Source organism: Nesoenas mayeri, assembly GCF_963082525.1.
Source record: "Nesoenas mayeri genome assembly, chromosome: 16".
NCBI classification, from domain to species: Eukaryota; Metazoa; Chordata; class Aves; order Columbiformes; family Columbidae; genus Nesoenas; species Nesoenas mayeri.
In genome coordinates, this window is record NC_137562.1 from 2,016,364 (window position 1) to 2,036,627 (window position 20,264).

At 55.4% G+C, this 20,264-nt stretch overlaps 1 protein-coding gene across 1 annotated transcript in view; it reads left to right on the forward strand.

Annotated features, from left to right (window-relative positions):
• Nucleotides 1-13,031, forward strand: part of CHD6 (chromodomain helicase DNA binding protein 6) — a gene marked incomplete at both ends in the record, with an annotated part of 83,891 nt that extends 70,860 nt beyond the window's left edge. Inside the window, 9 exon segments of the mRNA XM_080354745.1 lie at nucleotides 917-1,125; nucleotides 2,227-3,783; nucleotides 4,621-4,769; nucleotides 5,055-5,261; nucleotides 5,918-6,364; nucleotides 7,047-7,238; nucleotides 8,972-9,091; nucleotides 10,119-10,223; nucleotides 12,144-13,031. Coding sequence (XP_080210871.1) covers nucleotides 917-1,125; nucleotides 2,227-3,783; nucleotides 4,621-4,769; nucleotides 5,055-5,261; nucleotides 5,918-6,364; nucleotides 7,047-7,238; nucleotides 8,972-9,091; nucleotides 10,119-10,223; nucleotides 12,144-13,031 — 3,874 coding nt within the window.
• Nucleotides 13,032-20,264: the final 7,233 nt, after the last annotated feature.

Consider the following 20,264-nt stretch of genomic DNA (forward strand, 5'->3'; position numbering starts at 1 on the left):
CTCACAACCCCTGGGACCAGCTGTGGAAATTCTGGTCCAGGTGTATTTTGGTCAACTGGGGGGTGCTGTGGGTGCTGTTACCCCGTCTGTTCTCCCTTGACATGTCCCAGCTGCTGGTGCTGGCTCAGAGCTGCACTTCAGAGGAGCTGAATTTTGACTTTCTTCACCTATCACCACCCACCTTGCTCTGCCTGACCTGCTCCTGCACTCCTGCAGTTTGCACCCTGGGCTGTTCTCTGGGGCCTGTTTCTCTGTGCTGTATTTGCCCAGGATGCTCTTCACTATCTCATTCCTCAATTGTTCCTTTGAGAGATCCCCACGAGGTGAAAGCTCAGAGTGAAAGTTGTGCTCTAACAGTGCTGTAACAGAACCACGTCACCATCAGCGGGGAGGGGGTGACACGCGGGGTCCCAGGACTCAGCAGAGTGTTTGTTACTGGGACTCTTACAGCAATGAACCCCAGTCCCTGTTTCCCTCTGGCAGAGGCTGGATGAGAGCAGGTCTGCAGGACCTTCTTCTCTGATTCCTGGAGCAGAGACTTGGCCTTTCCATGGGTGTGATGACACAACTCGATGTGGCAGGAAGCAAGTGGGGAAGACAGGGTTGTGCCTCCCCAGAACTGCTGGAGCCAGCGCCCCGTTGGCAGCACAGCCAGGAGCTGCACTTTGTGGCTTTTCAAACAGCCCAGAGTGGTTTTTCAACAACGAACCGAGAGCCAGAGGGCCCGTGGCCTTTGCCTCTCCTTGCTGTGCACCATAAGGTTGTGGTGGTCTCCCCAGTGTGCTCCTCCTGGCAGCTCCCCCAAAACCATTGGGCAGTAACTAGATAGTCCTGTGTGACCCCGCACCTGGTGCTGTGCCCATGCTGGGACCAGAATGTCTCTCAGTGCTGTCCGTGTCTCCTCCCTGCCCCACAGGTGGACCAGGAGGGAGCAGGCAGATTTCTACCGCACCGTCTCCTCCTTTGGGGTTATCTATGACCAGGAGAAAAAGATCTTTGACTGGGCCCAGTTCCGAGCTATCTCTCGACTGGAGAAGAAGACAGATGAGAGCCTGGAGAAGTACTTCTACAGCTTCGTGGCCATGTGCAAGAATGTCTGTGGTCTCCCACTGTGGAAGGAGGATGGTGAGTGGAAATTGCGTAGCCTGTGGGGGTGTAATGGTAGGTCCAGGTATCCATAGGTTAGAAATGGAGAGAAAGGGAGGAGTTTTGGGGACAGCTGGTGGCAGTGAGACGCTGGGCAGGCTGTGGCTTGCAGAAGCCACGTGCATTTCTGGCTGCCTTGTCACCACCATGTGCCACTACCCTGGTGCAGTGCAAAGGCAGGACAGCCCTGAGGGCTCAGCCCCTGCTCTCCCAGGTCTCACAGAGCTCGCCCATGAAATCACAACCAATTTTATCCAAGACAGCAAGCTCTAGATGTGAGGGAGGAGAAGGAGAGAAGCAGCAGATCACGTCTTCTCCACACTGACGCTGAGGGTTGTGTGGGCGATCTGCATTGCTGCTTTCTTTCCGAGCATCTCTCTGCCGGCGCTGTCAGTGCCTGCACAGAGCCCGTGCTGTGGCGTAGCTGACCAGAGAGCTCTGCCACAGGGCAGGGGGAGGCTGAACCCGCCGCAGGAGGCTCGGGCAGCCTGGCCAGCACATGGGGCAGCCGTCAGCTCGGGGTGCCCTGCAGAGCCCCCGTCAACTGTCACCGTGCAGGACATGGCAGATGAAAAGCTGCCTGGGGGCTATTTAAACACAAAGCAATTTGCTTTTAACAACAGCGGGAAGGATTTTGTCTCAGAGCTGTCAGGAGGTCTGGTCTCAGGTGCAGTTCCTTGTGTGTGTGTGTTGATGCCTTAGGTAGGCGTTCCTCGGCGAAAGAGCTGCAGGAGTTGAGGGACTCCCTTCCCTGAGAACCTGCTGACAGGCTGCCAGAGGCAGGTCCAGGCAGCTCCAGCACTGCTGGCGCTGATGGAGCAGAGCTCAGACTGACTCTGAAATCCTCTGCCGCTCTTGGTGCAGCTGCCAGAGTCAAGAGAGTTCACTCCTGTGAGTCCGTTCAGTGCCAAATGAATGGAGGGTGGTGAGACTGGGAAAAGAAGCCTCAGTGGTGTCTACAAGCACTGCCCCACCTCACCTGCAGTCTGAGCCAGAGTTCACGCTCACCTTGCTCACCACTGCTCTGAGTAACTCATCAGTCTGTGTAACGGGGCCTTGGCTTTACTGTCCCTGCTGCAGGTCCCCCCGACCCTGACATCTATGTGGAGCCCATCACGGAGGAACGTGCTGCCAGAACCCTCTACCGTATCGAGCTTCTGCGAAAGGTGCGCGAGCAGGTGCTCAAGTGTCCGCAGCTCCACGAGCGGCTCAAGCTGTGCCGGCCGAGCCTCTACCTGCCGGTGTGGTGGGAGTGTGGCAAACATGACCGGGACCTGCTGATCGGCACCGCCAAGCACGGCCTGAATCGCACTGACTACTACATCATGAATGACCCCCAGCTGTCTTTTTTAGATGCATACAGGAACTATGCCCAGCATAAAAGAACGGGGCTCCCAGGCCCAGAAACCCTGTGCTGCCTTTACCCGACTAACTCCAAGCTCTACAGTTCCCCTCTGTACAGCCAGGTGGACCGGACTTGTGAATCCCTGGAGAATGAAGCTGAGAGTCACATCAAGCTAGAAACTGTAGACAACGCCATGTCCCAGGCTGGGCACAGTCCCCCGCATGCAAACTGTGAAACTTTCATGTCTAAAGTCCGGGACATCATTTCCAGTAACTACGATGAGAGCTCTCTGCCGGACTCGCTGGTGTGCATGATGTACGACGAGAAGGCCTGTAACAGTGAGCAGAGCTCCCTTGCCCGAGACAGCCCGAGTTGCACAGATGTTGGAAGCAGCGTTGCTAAGCACTCTGAGGGCAAACTGGAGGGGGACGAGGATCCATCCAGCTGTGATGCAGATGCCATGAGAGAGACTCCCTTCCTAGGGGTTTTGCAGGTGGGCTGTGAGCGCATGGACAGTCAGAATGAGGACGCTGAGCCTTCCCCGGCCACCCCCGACAGCGGTCCTGCCCCCGCGGAGCTGTGCGAAGCCTTGCCGCGGAAGGGAGACCTCGCCAGCCCCGCGCCAGCGCTGCCTGCGCGTGGGGCCATGGAAGAGGTCATGGGCGTGGGGCTCTACAGTCCCGGTCTTCATAACTATGACATAAAGGTTCCTCCTGAGCAGAGGTTCATCAGTTTGCTGCAGGAGAAAGGAATGGAGGCAAAGTCAGGGCCAAGCCAGAGCCACAGCGAGGAAGATGAGGAGGAAGAAGAGGATGATGATAACTCTGAGGCAGCAGCAGATGTTGTGGGAGGCTTGAGTGGTCCCAGGACCAGTGCCGGTTGTGGCCCCGATGCTAATGAACTGGGGGGTGAGGAGCAGAACTCTGGCCTCCCCACACCTGAGGACACTTGCCCAGAAGATGTGAATGGCGAGACAGAGTCGTTGGGGCTGGGGACACCCGCAGCACTGGGGGAGCCCGGGCCGGGGGGCAGGGAGGACCATGGCCTGGATGAGGAGAGCAGCCTGCAGCACTCACCAGGCCCAGCTCAGAGCCAGGCTCTCAGCCTGCCCACACCGCTGCTGGGGGCCCCCGGGGCAGGGCCCCCCCATGCCTCAGGGGAGGCCTGGGGCCGAGGGGCCGAGGGGCTGGCCGGCTGCAGAGAGACCCTGCACCCTCAGCCCCAAGGGGCAAAGCAAGAAGAGCGTGAGGACAGAGACAAGGGGGAAAAAGCCTGCGGCAGCCAGAGCCAAGGTACAGTCCTGAGAGCTCCCTCTGGTTGACAGTCACCTCCAACGGGGGTGGAGGTACCTGCTGTGCTCCCAAAGCCTTGGGGCTGCCAAGCCCCTGGAGCAGCCTCCCCTCTGCAGGAGCTGGGGTCCCCCTCGCTGGTGTCCTTGGGGGACAAAGGGTTGGTGGCTACATTTGCCAGCAGGGCTGGCCAGAACCCCTGTCCTGAGCCCAGGCAGCCCCTCTGCCATGAGCAGCCTGTGGAACACAGACCACCTGCCTGGCACAGCGTGCTGCCTGGTGAGCAGCTCCTTCTGGAACGGCCTGTGCCCTCCTCCTCTCCTGCCTGGGGTATCACAGTATCACAGTATCACAGTATGTTCTGGATTGGAAGGGACCTCAAAAGATCATCTAGTCCAATCCCCCTGCTGGAGCAGGAACGCCTAAGTGAGGTTGCACAGGAACATGTCCAGGTGGGTCTTGAATGTCTCCAGAGAAGGAGACTCCACAACCCCCCTGGGCAGCCTGTTCCAGTGCTCTGTCACCCTTACTGAGAAGAAGTGTTTTCTCAGATTTAAGTGGAATGAGGATGGAAGTGGAAGTGGTATGAGGATGGTCAGGGTGGGGGCCACTGCAGTACAAGCCTCCCAGACTCAGCCCAGTAGAGCCGTGGCCCTTCTTGAGCAGCGTGGGCCACCTGCCGTGACCCGGAGCTGCTGCAGCTCTTGGTGGCTGGTGGGGGAGCAGGACCCTTGCGAGGCAGCTGGGCCCTGGGATGGGAAGGTGCGAGGAGTTGCTCCATCTCCAAGACAGTAAGACAGGCAGGGCAGTGATGGGCTCTGTCCTCTGTTGCTTTCTCAGATGGTCCGGAGAAGTTCTTGGAGGAAGAGAGCAAGAGTTCTGCTTCTGTCCTGCCTGGAGAGATGGACGACCTTCAGGATGCCCGCGCACCGACCATAGCCCAGCTGCTGCAGGAGAAGACGCTTTACTCCTTCTCTGAGTGGCCTAAGGTGAGTTTAAAATGAACACTGCTGGTACTGCAAGTGTTACAGCGTAGCCATGACCAGCAGTGGCTCACGCAGCCCCAGCTCTGCCTCTTGCTCCTCCACACAGGGCTGCCCACTGGTGCTGCAATGGGCCTGCTCTTCCCAAGCACCGGGGCCATGGACACGCCTGCCCCAAAGCAGCTCCCTGCCCAGCTGAGCTCACCGGGCCTGGCTTTGTCTTTAGTCCTGAGATGACACACAAGTCAGTCATTTGAGTCCCAGCCTGGCACCATCCAATTCTGTTTGCAGGACCGTGTGATCATCAGCCGCATTGACAACATCTGCCACGCCATCCTGAAAGGCAAGTGGCCTTCCTCCAGCCAGCAGTTCGAGACACAGAGCCTGCTGACGGCCCCGGCAGTGGCCAGCAATGCCAGCAGCAGGAACAGCTTTGCCGAGTCAGAAGCCCCTGATCCCAGCTTCAGTAACGGGGTGTTAATCTCACAGGTACAGAAGGTGAGGGGGGCCCTGGGGCAGGGACAGGTTTGGGACTCGGGGGTGAACCGTTGCCCAGAAGTGCTCAGGAGTTTCCCAAGCAGGGCTGGGGTTTTCACGGCCTCTTGGTGCCGCTTGTGGTGTGTAACACATGGCCTGAGCCACTGGGTCCTTTCTGCTGAGAGCTCCTGGTGTCCCACTGCGCCCTCAGCCCCTGCCAGCCCTGCTCCCCTCTTGGGAAGGTGGCTGCTCAGCAGCAGCTCTGCAGGCACTTCCAGAGTCAGCACTGGAAGCACCCGACATGTTCAGGGGGGGAAGGGGACACTGTGGTGCAGGGGACACTGCAGTGCCCGTCATTCACCAGCAGTCTCACCCCCTCTCACTGCTGGACACAGCGCACACAGAAGCTGACGGCCTGGGACTGAAGCCTGGCTGCCCAGCAGCTGGCGGAGCACCCAGGGTACAGCCCCTGGAGGATCACAGTGTGTGTGAGGGTGCTCCTGCACCAGCCCTGCACAGCGACAGAGAGCCGAGGTGTGCTCCGGGAAGGGGCATCCCTCGGGGCTGCTGTGGAGAGGCAGAAGAGCCTGACCATTAGTTCTGTTGCTTTGAAGAGCTGTGGTCCCTGGGCTGTGTGTGACCAGCTGTGACCCTCTCCATGGCTTTGATCCACACAGGAAGGTTTCCTGGCCCCAGCCTTCGCAAAGGATGAGCGGAAGCACAGGAGGCCCTATGAGTTTGAGACAGAGAGAGATGCCACACAGAGGAGCCTGGAGCAGCTGGCAGCAGCCCACATTCATCCACCCATTGTGCTCAACGGCTGGCGCGATGCAGCGGTGGACTTGTCCAGAGCCTCTGATGGTTCCCCAGGGAACTCCTCTCCTTTCCCCCTGACCACCAACATGGCCAAACTGGGGACTGTCAACACCCTCCAGGGCTCCCTGGGCATGGACTTGTCTGGCATCCTGCAGGCAGGGTTAATCCATCCTGTCACGGGACAAATTGTAAACGGCAGCCTCCGAAGAGACGATGCTGCCATGAGGAGGAGACGGGGCAGGAGAAAAAATGTAGAAGGGATGGACCTCATCTTCTTGAAGGAGAGGCCTCTTCCTACCAGGCTGCAGGTAGGTTGATGCTCCCCCCATTTCACATGGCCCTGATGGAGTTGGCATGATTTGTCTCATGGTCCAGCTGTCCCCTATAAGCTCTGCTGTCCGTGACAATGTGGGACCTCCTCCAGGACAGCTTCCTTGTGCGGGAGCAGGCAGGAGCAAATCCTGCTCTAGAGAGGGAGGGAGGTTTTCCCTCTGGCCTGCAGCATTCCACTTGGAGTGTCAGGGTGTTATCAAAAGCAGCTGTCCCACTTCACGGGTGTCTGGGGTTAGAGAACATGAGGAAAGGTCCTTGACTGCCTTGGACCACTGGCCAAGAGCCTCCTGCCCCCTTTCTCCTTCTACCCCGGGATCCACCCAAAGATGAATGGGGCTCTGGGAGCAAGACCAGTCTGTCTAGACCACTTTTAGGAGTCATCTGGGGGCAAGTTGGTCCTTCTGGTGAATGGGGTGTTTCCAGGGGAGTTCAGAAACATCTCCCAGCCCTCTCTGCCCTCCCGCGCCACCCATGCCGGGGACTGAGCAGACACGTAATGCCATGGTGGGGTGGTGGTTTAAGGAACAGGCACTGGGAGTCTGTGGATGAATCTGCGTGGTGGGAGCAGATGCCCTGCTTTGGGAGCTCTGCCTTGTGCGTGCACGTGCATCACCACACGCTGCTGACGGGCTCTCCCTGCTGCTCCCTCCACACCAGGATGTTCAGGAGGATCAGCCGCAGCCCCCCCACAACAGCCCCCTCCCCGATGGGCCGGTTGCTGCTACCTCAACCCCACAGCCGGTCCCAGCTGCAGGCGGCCAAGCAGAGAAGGCCGTCCCCAATAAGAGTCTCCTCGACTGGCTCCGGCAGCAGTCCGACTACACGCTCGACGTTCCCAGCTTTGGCACAGTAAGGGTGGCCGCGGTGGCACGTCTGTCTGTCTGTCTGTGTGCCTGCTTTGTGTGTTGCCCTTTGTGTTAGGTTTTCTGCAATTGCTCTGGAGCTCAGGGCTTCCACAAGTGTCTCAAATGCAGCCTTTTTTCCCGTACCGTGGCTTGTGGTGTTCACCAGGGCTATCTGGGAGGTTCATCACATGTCTGGGAGGCGGGCACAGTGAAAGGCGCTTGCTGAGCTGTGTCCTCCCTCCCCAAGGTCCGTTCTGCAGCCTCAGTGCATCCATCTGCCCGGTGCACAGTTAGTCCAACGTCTTGCAGAGGCATCAGGGATGGGGAAAGAAATGGGAAAAGGGATCTGGGATGCTCAAGGTTTGTCTGTGTTGCTCCCTTTCACCTGGGGCCATTCTAGGCAGTGCCGTTGTATTACATAAGATTCCCAGATAAGGGGAAACCTCCTCGCTTTAATAACTGGATGAAGCAGCTGCACAGGCTGCAAAGGCTGCGGGTGCGTGACTGTGGGTGCCGTCAGAAAGCAGAATGGCAGAGAGCGGGGTGCAGAGTCTGTCTGATTCTTCTTGCTGTCTTATAAGCGTCTACCTCTTGGTTTCATAGTTTGCTTTGCTCCAGGTCTGAGCTTTAGCTGTTAGACCATGTGGTAGGTGGAGCACAGGCTGTAGAACACAATAGGAAGAGATATGGTAGTCTGTGCATCTTGGTCCTAGAGACTGGTGTTCCCAAGGCACACAAGGATCCCCTGGAGCTGGGAGCTCAGGCAAGCTGTGTTCAGGAGCTCACGAGGGCTGAGGAGTCCAGGGTTTGCTCAAGGAGGATGGCCCTGGCTTTTCAAAGTCCAAAGGCAGGTGCAGCTCTCTGCACAAGGCCAGGCTCCCAGGAGCACTGAGAGGAGCAGGCAGATGGTGGAGCAGGCATGGAGGTGCCTTCTCTCTCCTTTCCATCGCCCCTGCCTTCCCTGGGGCTGACTGGAGCTTGCCCAGCCTGGCCATGCCGCTGGTGAACCTCCAGTGAGCCCCAGCACCCTGGGCCAGCCCCGCAGGGTCTCCCGGTCAGGGCGGGTGTCCTCTCTCCAGTTGGGATGGATTGGAAGCTGCTTGGGGTACTGCGGCAGCTCTGCTTGTTGAAGGACAGACCAAGCTCTCAGGAATCAGAGCCTGTAGTAGTTCATTGTAATGCCACATCCTTGCGGGCGCGTTGTCACCAGGACTCGGTGCCGGTGGTGGGAGTACAGCAACTCAGCTGTAACGCTCTAGGTTGCAGTCCTGAAAGCTCTGATTGCAAAGAAAGGAGGTGCGGCAGCTCTGCAGTGGGAACAGCTGAAGTAGGAGTGAAACAAAGCACAGATGAGCTGGTGAAAAGCAGTAGCTGTATCAGAGTGACAGGAGATGGTGCACACAGACCTGTTCTCTCTTTCTAGATGTAGCAAATGCCCCGTTTACAGATGCACATACATGAATTGGCAGCGGGTTGCAGTTTTAGGATTGGAAGGGAATTAGGAAGGGCTGGAGCAGTCTAAGTGGGGTACACTGAAAACCCCTTTACACCTACAAAAACCCTTGTGCTCATTTGAGGGCTGGCCCTGTGGCAGGGCCCAGCCTGTGCTCCCAGCCCAGTCTGCAGGGACACGCTGTCCCTTTGGAGCTCATCTGTGCCGCTCTCCTGCAGCGCTTGTAGCCATCCAGGCTCATTAAGCTGTCTGGTCTCATTAACATTGTCTTGTTTGCACTCCAGAGTTTTTCAGACAAGCCCAAGCAGAGGAGGCAACGCTGCAAGGACCCCAGCAAACTGGACATTAGCTCACTCTCAGGAGAGGAGCGGGTGCCTGTGGTACATAAGGGTACCGGACGGCGGGTGAGTGAAGGCCCGTTCTGTGCTCTGCCCTTGGTGTCCTGAAACGCTGAGCAGACCCTGAGCTCACCTGGGGGGAGATTTAATCCAGAGAAGCCTGTGGATGGGACAAAAGTCTGGAACACGTCACTGATCTACACTATCCTGTGATACATGTCTGCCCGAGGGGACACAGACCTGCGATATAAGTGACTTTCTATGTGAAATAAGGGAAGTCTGAGCGTTTGGCCCTGCCAGGGTACACAGACCCCGCAATGGCTGAGGGCTTCAGCCTTTGGTTTTAAAGCCACCATCAGCACAGCCCTGGCTGGTGCTTCCCCTCCCGGATTGAATCGCTCCCCTTGAATTCACTAAAATATGCCACAAACTGTAGTACTGCCTTGCAAATACCTTTGTTTTCTTCCTCCTTACGAGGTGCAGGCAGAGCACACTAATACCCATCCAAGTGCTGGGTATGCGGGAAGTGGAGGGTTTGAAGGGCTTTTTCTTGCTTACTGAGCAAGGAGTGTGGATTTACTTGTCTGCAGTTTAGTCTCTGGTGCACTGATGTTCACCTCTCGGAGTGAGAAGGGATGTTCAGGGATACTTTCCACCCAGATTCTTAGGGACACTTAGGACTGCACTAGGGCAGAAGGGGATGTGACATTAATCGCATCTAAAACTGAAACTAAAGAGTGAGGCAGAAAGAGGCTGTTTCAGCCACATTTGTGTTTCCCTCTGTGACACCCACAATGGCCATTGGAGACCTGGGTGAGTTGGTGGCCTTCATGGGCGTCCTGGCCCCATCGCTTGTTCGTGGGGAGGGTGACGGGATGGGCCACAGAGGCTGAACTTGCCTTTCCCCCTGAACGGTGTGTCTGGAGGCAGCAGGCGCTACCGAGTCCTGCAAAGATGGGTAGTGAGGGAGGAGCCTCTGCCCCAGCCAAATTGCAGCCCAAAGCAAGGAGTTAGGGGAAGTGTAATCATATTTCTTGTATTCTTTTCATAACTCTTTCTGCAATAGAGGTCATCCTTCTGCTGTGTTTTATAGTTAGGGGGAGCCACAGCACCAGCATTGAAGGAATTGCCAAGGTGGCTTGATGCAAACTTGGAGTATGCTGTTGCAGCTGACTGGGCTGACATTGTTAAGCTTTCAGTAAGTTAGAGCTTTTGGAGAAATCTGTATCATGTCATCTTTTCTTTCCCGTCCCCATCCCCACAACTTTTCTCCAGTGAGGATGCGGGCGCTGTGGGCAGGCGCTGGGGGGGATGGCGGCAGAGCTGGCGGCACCGGGAGCGCGCGGGGCAGCGGGAGGTTGGGTGCGTGCCACAGCGCGGCACCGCGGCCGGGGAAGGACAGGAGGGGCTCAGCGCCCTGGGAACGGGGCTCGGCAGCTCAGGGTGACTGTCCGGAAAGCCTCGGGATACTTAAAAAGAGCAGGGCCAAGAGAAACGTCCTAGGAGCTGTAGTGCACCTCAGGTGCTGGATGGCTGAGAGTGGACAAAACACATCCTTGTGGGGCAAATTTTCAAAAATACCCTCAGCCAAGGCTTTTCATTGACTCCTGCAAACCCTGCCTGTGCGGCTCTGGGCCCGGGAACGGCCCCGGAGGTCCCAGGGCTCAGACAGGCCAGGGCCAGGACGGAGCGTCACCCGCCCCGGCCACTCACCCTGTTTGTCACACCAGTCCCAGGAGGAGGAGGAGGAGGAAGAGGAGCGCTCCCGGGCACACAGGCACTGCCGACCACCCCTCCCCAGCCTCTCCAGGCTTCTCCTGCCTCCCTCTTGCTGCTCCCGGGTTTTGGGGGTGCCGTGCTTTGTGTGACACCCTTGCAGCGGGCTGGAGGGAGAGGCAATTGGCTTAGAGGTTTGTACCGCTCTCAAATTTGCTTTTAATTAGCGCTGGGGATTTGACATGGTCTGTCCCACTGCCCGGGAAACAGCTCCCCGTCCAGCCTGTCATCAGCGCCTGTTCTAGGTGCCCAGCACCTAGAGCTGGCAGCTCTTCCTCACCTTCGCTTGCAGGGGACGGCACCTGTGCCGGTAGAACGGCCGTGTACCTGCCCGCCAGCCCGGCACCTGCTCGTGTTCGGCGGCTGTGTGCCCGTTAGCATTCGCACCCCAGCCCCATTGGCACTTTGCTTTTGGCCATTGTGTGCCCGTCCTGGCCCCGGCGTGCGGAGGGGTGTCCGCTGTGCGGGTGCTGGGCCGGGCGGGAGCGTGGGCACCACCGCCGCCCCAGTCCCATGCAGGTGTCCCTTGTGCCAGGCGAGCAGAGCAGAAGAGCCTCCTCTCCGGGCAGTAGCCGTGCTGTGCAGAGCCACTTGATTCAAGTTTCTGCACTGCAGGTGTCAATGGGAAATGCTTTTCTTACCTAAATCTGTTACTTGAAAAGGTTTGAAAGAGCGGTGATGCCACAAAGAAAATGCTTAAGTGTCTGTGGTGAGGTTGCTGAAAAATTTCGTTTTAAACCACACTATGGACCCCCCTGCGTAACCGGACAGTCTCACCCAGTTGTGGCCGCTGGGTTCCAATCCCGTATCTCAATGCTCAGAAGAACCTTCCTGGTGTCTCAGTGAAGCTCTAAGCAGGAGCTCCTCAGACAGCATGTCCTCTGTCTATGTGCCATCCCACACCGCCTTGCTGTCCTGCAGAGCATTGAAAATTTGGCTGTTTCCATCTAAAATACATGATTCTTTACCAGTCGCTGAAGCAGCGATTAAAGGTGGGAAGGGAGCTAAGCTGGCATCGGCACGAGCTGCCCCGGTGCTTCTGGAGTTGTGAACGGCCGACGCTGAGGGCCTGGGTGAAAACACGGGGTGAACGTGTGTGTCCTCCTTTCCTCTTGGCGCGTTTTGCCACTGCAGTATCATGCCAGGGTAGAGAGAGGGTTTTTTGCATTTGTCAGCATCCCTTGGGGAAATGTTGTGTGTGCCTCTCAAATTCCGTATCATGTAGGGAAATATTTCTGTGCTGGCAACATCTGGGATGCAGATGCGAGCACAGAAAAGCCAGATTTCCTTTGCTGCAGTAATAACTGTCGGGTGTTTTCTGTTGTGTGTGTTTCATTTTCAGGGCTACTTACCGGAAAGCAAATTCAATCGCATCCTAACCGAGCCCGTGCTCCGAGACGTGGGGCCCCGCCGCAGGGGGAGAAGGCCCCGAAGCGAACTCGTTAAAGGCCCTGGTGTTGTTGCAGATTCTTCTTCTGGAATGGGACCATTGTTCATGAATGGACTGATTGCTGGGATGGATCTAGTGGGACTTCAGAACATGAGAAACATGCAAGGGATCCCTCTGACCGGGCTGGTTGGCTTTCCCGCTGGGTTCGCCGCAGTGCCTGCCGGCGAGGATGTGAAAAGCACCCTCAGTATGTTGCCCATGATGCTGCCGAGCATGGCCACCGTACCCCAGATGTTTGGCGTTGGAGGACTTCTCAACCCCCCCATGACAACGACCTGTACTGCGACTGCTCCGACTTCGTTAACAAGCACAACGAAAAGCGGTACAGCCGGCGCAGAGAAAGCTACTGAGGACAAGCAGAGCAGCCAGGACGTGAAAAAAGAAACTCTCTCAGAAGATAAGCCTGGTCCTAGTTCGTTTTCTAATCAGACAGAATCCGCAATAACTACCAGTAGTCCTGTAGCTTTTAACCCGTTTCTCATCCCAGGGATGTCTCCTGGACTGATCTATCCCTCCATGTTTCTGTCCCCCGGCATCGGCATGGCGCTGCCCGGCATGCAGCAGAGCCGGCACGCCGAGCCCGCCCTGGAGAGCCAGAAGCGCAAGAGGAAGAAGACGAAGGGGGAATCGGCACAGCCAGAGCCAGAAACTGTCCCGCTGCCCGAGAAGGAAGCCGCGAACGGTCAGAACTGTGCAGAGCAACCGCCGCCTCCGTCGGCAGAGAAGGAGCAGGATGGAGCAGCGGAGGAGGGGCGCGAAGCGGCTCGCGATACCGATTAGAACTTCTGTTTCATTGAAAAAAAAAACACAAAAAGATTGTGGCTTGTGAGTTTCTTATCCCATAAACTCTTTGTTACTTACCCTCCTGCCCCACTCCGCCTTCATAAACCTGTGTTTCCATGAGTAATATTATCTACCTAATTCCCTGTCAGAAAAAACTCTGGTGACATACTACATGTTAATAGTTGCAGGGTCTTGCCACTTTATTAGATAAACAGTGTTGTCTAGCTAGTATGGGAGGCACCGAATTCTTGTTCTGTTTTTCCAGCCGTTCATCCCAGCCGACGATAGCAAATCCAGTACTCGGTCACCCCCGCAAATTGCTCACTCCTTTGAGAAGAAAAAGCAGCAGAAACACAAGAGCAAAAGAAAAGTCTTTGCCTCTTGGTCTACACGCAGACAAGGGTCTTTCTGTCTACAGCGACACTGCGCGAAAAGCCTGTATTTGGGGGTAAAAAGCACAGCTATAGTAAGTGCTAATGTGTATTTTTGATTTAAAGTATTTCCCTATTTTATCATGGTTACTAGAGTAGTAGTATAGACAGAAGTATATAACTAATGATTGAAAATGCATATATTCATTTCTTTGAAAGGAAAAAAACATAACTGGTAGTGATATAATTTCTTTATCACCCCCACCTCAAAGGTCCGGACACAAACCGCAGCGAGCGAAAATATGACATAGACATTCTTTTGTATTTTTTAAAACCAAAGTTTGGTTTTACGTTACGTGGAGTTTAGTTGCCCTTTCCTCGATAGTTACGAGAACTTTTCGGCTTGAGCTGGAAAGGTTTTGCACATCTTGCATGACTTTTTTGGGATTGCTGTACCCGTAGCTACCAGTCTCTTCATTGTTCTGCTGGTCTTCAGTTCTCTATGGCGTTAGTTCTCATCTATGGCATTAGAAGTGCTGTAAAGGTATTGTTTTTCCAGCCATGAACAGGCCACATTGATTTTAATGCTGTTGTATGAACACTGAGGCTTTTTGAGTTACGTTTTCCACTCCTTACCCCAGACGCAACGTCCTTTCAGCAAACCAGGGCCAGGCTGTGCCCAGCTTGGCGAGTCCTCCAAGATGGACCGTGGAGACTTTCAGAGCCCGGGTTTCTTCTTTTCTAGCGTTAGACTGTGAAGAGACAACCTTGGCTGCTTCTTTCCATTCCTTTTACTGTTGAGCAGTGTTTCCCAGTCCCACCCCCGTTGGCAAACGATTCTGACGTCTGCGTTTCCCACGGACAGGGTTCAGTGGCGCCGGCCCCGCCGCTCCGGGTGCTGAGGCTCCAGCGCAGGCTCCTTCCCGCGCTCCTCCTCTCGCTTTTCTTCCACTTGGGCTTGTTCTTACTCGCAGCTCATGGTTTGAGACTTGAAATAACCCCGCAGGGAGATGGGGGCAGGCTGGGGGGGCTGGCAGCGTGCTAGTCATCGGTTCCACTTTGGGTTGTCACAATTTACTGTATTTTTTACTTATTTTCTGTTACAGTTGTGCTAATTTATCGGATGGTCCAAATGTTTTGACGTAACTATTTCAGTTTGCGTTATTTATTTATGATGCTATTTTGTCATTGTCTTTTATACATTTGGGGTTATAAATGATGTACATGTTAAAATTAGCATCTCAAAGAAGTCTGTTACCCATGGGCTAAAAAGCATTTGGTTTCTATTCGCACGGAATATTTTCCCAGTTTACTGGATTGGATGAGTTTGTTTTTTAAGTATGTAACCAATCATAATACACACACCCCCCCCAATAATTAAATGTGTTCTATTTAATAACATCCTTGTAGCATAGATACTGTATCACTATCGACAGATTTCTTAGAAATGCTGCTATCGCTATTTAACTAACCTTTGGTTCCGTTTTGCCTCCAGTGGAAGCAGAAAGGGTTTTTCAGCTGTTAAATCCAAAATCAATATAATTTATTTATGTAAAAAAAAAAAAATCACGATTGATATATTTTTGAACCTTTTAAGTACTAACTTTCTTTTTATTCAGTAGAACATGTACTTGCCCTAAAACCTTAAAATACAAATGCTATAAAACTTCATTTATCTTCAACGCCTTACTGTGAATGGATACAGAAACCTCTTCTTCATGTCGCGGGACGGTTGTTCCAGGGTTACACGCGTAAGGAACAGGGTTTCAAGTTAAACTGATTTCATTAGCCAGCATGCTCTATACCTTGTTCTTCCTTATCAGACATGTATGCTGTGTCTCTGGGTGTTTAGGCTTCTCTTTGGCTGCTACTTTGTGACCCTTTTGCAACCCGATATACTCTGTGGATCATTTAGACTGTAAGGCCTAAGCGGCTCCTTCTTCTTTTCCATCATATCCAAACCAAACGCCAGATTTCCACCGGTTTTCATGGCTGCTCACACAAACATACATTCTTCACCAAATGTGCTAACAAAATAAACTGTCTGTGCTCTCGAACATGGATTTAAAGAAAGAGATTTAAAGGTCAGATTTTTATTTTTTTAATTTAGTGACTAGATGCTTATCTTTTGAACTGGGCAGAGCCTTGCTACAGATGTATATAATCTTTTTCAGCAAATATATGTGAATGTTGAATTCACCTGACTCAGTGATAACCGTTACTTGCCTTTTTCCAGCACGACCCGTGGAGAAGCTGCAGTGACCGCGCTCGGCCCCGCTGCGCCAGCGGCTCTTGCACCAGCGCCGTGCCGAGGGGGTTAACTCGCCGTGCCGGGGGGGTAACTCGCCATGCCGGGGGGTTAACTCGCCATGCTGGGTGGGTTAACTCACCATGCCGGGGGGTTAACTCGCCGTGCTGGGGGGTTAACTCGCCATGCCAGGGGGTTAACTCACCATGCGGGGTGGGTTAACTTGCTTTGCCATGGGGGTTTAACTCGCCATGCCAGGTGGGTTAACTCGCTGTGTTGTGGGAGTTAACTCACTGTTCCACGGGGGTTAACTCGCCATGCTGGGTGGGTTAACTCGCTGTGCCGTGGGGTTAACTTGCTGTGCCGTGGGAGTTAACTCACTGTTCCACAGGGATTAACTTGCTGTGCTGAGTGGGTTAATTTGCCATGCCATGTGGGTTAACTCACTGTGCAATGGGGGTTAACTCACCATTCTGAGTGTGTTAACTTGCTGTGCCATGGGGGTTAACTTGCCGTGCGGAGTGGGTTAACTCACCATGCTGTGGGGGTTAACTCACTGTTCCATGGGGGTTAACTTGCCGTGTCGTGTGGGTTAACTTGCTGTGCCATGGGGGTTAACTCGCTGTGCTGGGTGGGTTAACCTTCTCTGCCATGTTGGTTAACTCGCTGTTCCGAGTGGGTTATATTACCATGCTGTGTGGGTTAACTTGCCGTGTCATGTGAGTTAACTCACCATGCTGGGTGGGTTAACTCGCCATGCCATGGGGGTTAACTTGCCATGCTATGGGTGTTAACTTGCCATGCTGGGTGGGTTAACTCACTGTGCCATGGGGGTTAACTCACCGTGCTGGGTACGTTAACTTGCTGTGCCATGGGGATTAACTCACCATGCTGGGTGGGTTAACTCGCTGTGCTGGGTGGGTTAACTCACCATGCCGTGTGAGTTAACTTGCGTTTTGGGATGGCTGGGGCAGCCCGGGCTCCATGGCAGGTTAAACACGTGGCCTCTGCCGACCCGTGTCACCCAGAGGGACAGTCAGGAACCTCCGCACCAGCTACAGCCCTTCACACCTACACCAGTTCCCAGCAGGAGGAGTTCGGTTCCTCCTACTGAGAAATTCAGCGTCTCCATCTAAGCCTTGTAAAATGCTGATAGGTGCCCAATAAATACTTGTCATAAATCCCAATGTAAGGATCTCATGCTTTAGAAAAGTAGGAACTACTTCAGTTTTTGAGATGAATAAACAGATGCACAGGAAAGGCCGAACAGTTTCTTTAAGGTCAAGGGAAGAAGGCACAGAGTAACCCAAGAGTTTTTGCTGGTTCCCCCTGCCCTCGTATAAGCACCTCGTCCTGGCATTTTGTCGCTGTGTTTATTTGTGGAGAGAAGCAGGAAAGCAGCGGGCAGAGCGGGTTTGGGGTGTTGCCTGGACAAGGCAGAGGAGAACACGATGGTGTGAACTCCCCGAGTCTTGCTTTGAACCCCGGGCACACACACTGCGGCTTCCACCCGGCATCGCCAACGCGGAATGTTCGCTCCAGGGCCTGCGGGAAACAAGTGGCGCCCAGTTCGCAGACGTGAAGCGTTTGTGCTGCTGTTTACACTGTGAATCCTGGCATCTGCTCTGTCTCATCAGGTGAGGTGAGCGAGTCACCTGCTGGCAAGGGGTGAGTGGCTGTGGATGTGGTTGTAGTGGCTGTGGTTGTTGTGGATGTGGCTGTGACTGTGGTTGTGGTTGTGGCTGTGACTGTGGTTGTGGTTGTGGTTGTGGCTGTGGTTGTGGCTGTGGATGTGGCTGTGACTGTGGTTGTGGTTGTGGCTGTGACTGTGGTTGTGGTTGTGGCTGTGGCTGTGGTTGTGGCTGTGGATGTGGCTGTGGATGTGGCTGTGGATGTGGCTGTGGTTGTCGCTATGGCTGTGGTTGTGGTTGTGGCTGTGGCTGTGGCTGTGGCTGTGGTTGTGGTTGTGGCTGTGGCTGTGGCTGTGGTTGTGGTTGTGGCTGTGGTTGTGGCTATGGCTGTGGCTGTGGATGTGGCTGTGGATGTGGCTGTGGCTGTGGATGTGGCTGTGGCTGTGGCTGTGGCTGTGGTTGTGGCTATGGCTGTGGTTGTGGTTGTGGCTGTGGCTGTGGCTGTGGTTGTGGCTGTGGTTGTGGCTATGGCTGTGGCTGTGGATGTGGCTGTGGATGTGGTTGTGGCTGTGTGGATGTGGCTGTGTGGATGTGGCTGTGGTTGTGGATGTGGATGTGGATGTGGATGTGGCTGTGGTTGTTGCAATGGTTGTGGCTGTGGATGTGGCTGTGGCTGTGTGGATGTGGCTGTAGTTGTGGCTGTGGCTGTGGTTGTGGATGTGGCTGTGGCTGTGGCTGTGGATGTGGCTGTGGATGTGGATGTGGCTGTGGCTGTGGCTGTGGTTGTGGTTGTGGCTGTGGCTGTGGTTGTGGATGTGGATGTGGCTGTGGCTGTGGCTGTGGTTGTGGTTGTGGTTGTGGCTGTGGCTGTGGTTGTGGATGTGGCAGACATTGCAGCTCTGGTGTCCTGACCAAATTACAAGCAGGGATTTGGGGTCCAAAATCTCAGCTGGCAGAGAGCAGAGGGCAACTTCTCTAATGACATTTGGCTTATATTGAATAAAACTCAAGCTTTTCAGTGCATTTATCTTTTCCACCTCTTCAGGAGCCACTTGAGCTCCAGAGCTGTGGAGCACAGGCTGAGTCACAACCACTAATTCTCCTCACTTTTTACAGCCTCAAAGCAGTATTGAGCACTTTACCAGATGGGTAAAAGCACCGGTGGTGGTCCCCGAGTGCCTCGCAGCACATCTCCCAGCGCCGCAGCCCAGCGCTGGAAAATCAGCAGTAAGAGAAATCCAGCTTATCTCTCGTTTCCCTTCCCAGCTACCTGCACGACATGCCCTTCGTGGCTTGTATGAGCATCCTCCTCAGCCTCCTGCTGCAGTTTTGGGGGTATTTGCCGTTTCACAGTGCACCCACGGGTGGCTCGAGGCTGTCGGTGCAGCACAGGCAGCGTTAATTCCTGAAGAACCCAGATTTCGCCTCAAAAAGCATGAAACAATGCAAGATCCCCAGCCCGGTACAAACTCAGTCCCACTGCCCCGTCTCAACCCGTTACCCCTCCAATGGGATTTTCCCCAGAGGAACGGGGGTTCGGCACCGTTACTTGGCTGCCGTTCGCCAGCGATCCGGTTGGGGATGTGACGTTCACGGTTTAGCCTGGAATTCAACCCCAGTCTTGCTGGAAGCACCAGTTGGTGCAGGACCAGAACCGGCCCTCGGGGCATCGGGGAACAGCAGCGGCTGTGGAAGAGACAGCGAGAGCCGCGGGGCGGCTGCGGGTGCTCTGCCGCGATCTGCTCCTCTCTCTCGCTCCTGCCATGCACTTTGCTGTTAATTTTTCAGCTGGGTATGTGGTAGCAAACCAAGACCTTTTACAGGAACAGCCTGTACCACTTAGAAGGACAAAACAGATTTTTGAGGGAAAACCCCAAGGTAAGCGACTTTTTTTTTCAGACAAAGGGCACGACTTTCTAATAGAGGAACAAATGCACAAAAAGCAAAGCTCAGGTCCCTCCGAGGAAGGCACAGCTTTGTTGCTGAAGGAATAAATGTGACTGTGGGACTCGGTGCAGCCTAATTATCAGCAATTACACGCATTTCCTGGCTTTTCACGGCAGTCTGTTTTCCTTGCTCTTACAGCAATCGTTTTACAGGCCCATGTGGATGGATTAGCTTGGCCCGAGGCTGGCTTTTAGGGGAAGGAACATTTAGGAAGGCGCTGGGTGAGGGACCAACCCCCCCGGCCTGTGTCTGCCGGCCAAGCCATCCCTGGGCTTCAACAGACATTAACCCAGCGCCTGCAGGAGCACACAGGTCAGGAGCCGCTGCGGGGGCAGCCAGTGCCGCTCCCGCCGGAGAGACCCCACGACCCCCGGCCGGACCCACCGAGGGCACACACGCGTGGGGCCGCGCGGCCCCGCTCGCCCCGCCCCACTCTCCCTGGCCCCGCCCCGTTTCCTGAGGCTCCGCCCCACTCTCTCCAGGCCCCGCCCCTCTCCCTGGCCCGGCCGCGCAGGGCGGAAGCCGCCGCTCCCTTCCGGCGGAGGCGTTTTGGCGCGCGGAGCCGCAGGCCGGGCGGGCCGGTCCCGCCATGTCCCGCCCGGCGCCGCCGCCCGCCGAGCCCGGCGCCGCCATCGAGCGGCTCTGCCAGGACCTCAACCTGGACGCGGTCAGCGCCGCCGAGGCGCTGCGGGACTTCACGGCGCTGCGGGGCACGTACAGCCTGGAGGTGAGGGGGCCGGGCCGGGCGGGGCCGTGTCAGGGGCGGAGCGGGAGCAGCGAGCGCCGCGGGACGTGCCGGAGAGGCGGGCGAGGGGCGGCTGCACCGGGGCGGCCTCAGCCCGCAGCGAGCGCCGCGCTGTGCGTGACTGTGCATATCCACGGACATGCTGCAGGGAGTGGAGCATCTCCCGTGTGAGGAAAGGCTGAGGGAGCTGGGGCTCTGGAGCTGGACAAGAGGACACTGAGGGGGGACTCATTCTTGGGGATCAATATGGAAAGGGGCAGTGTCAGGAGGATGGAGCCAGGCTCTGCT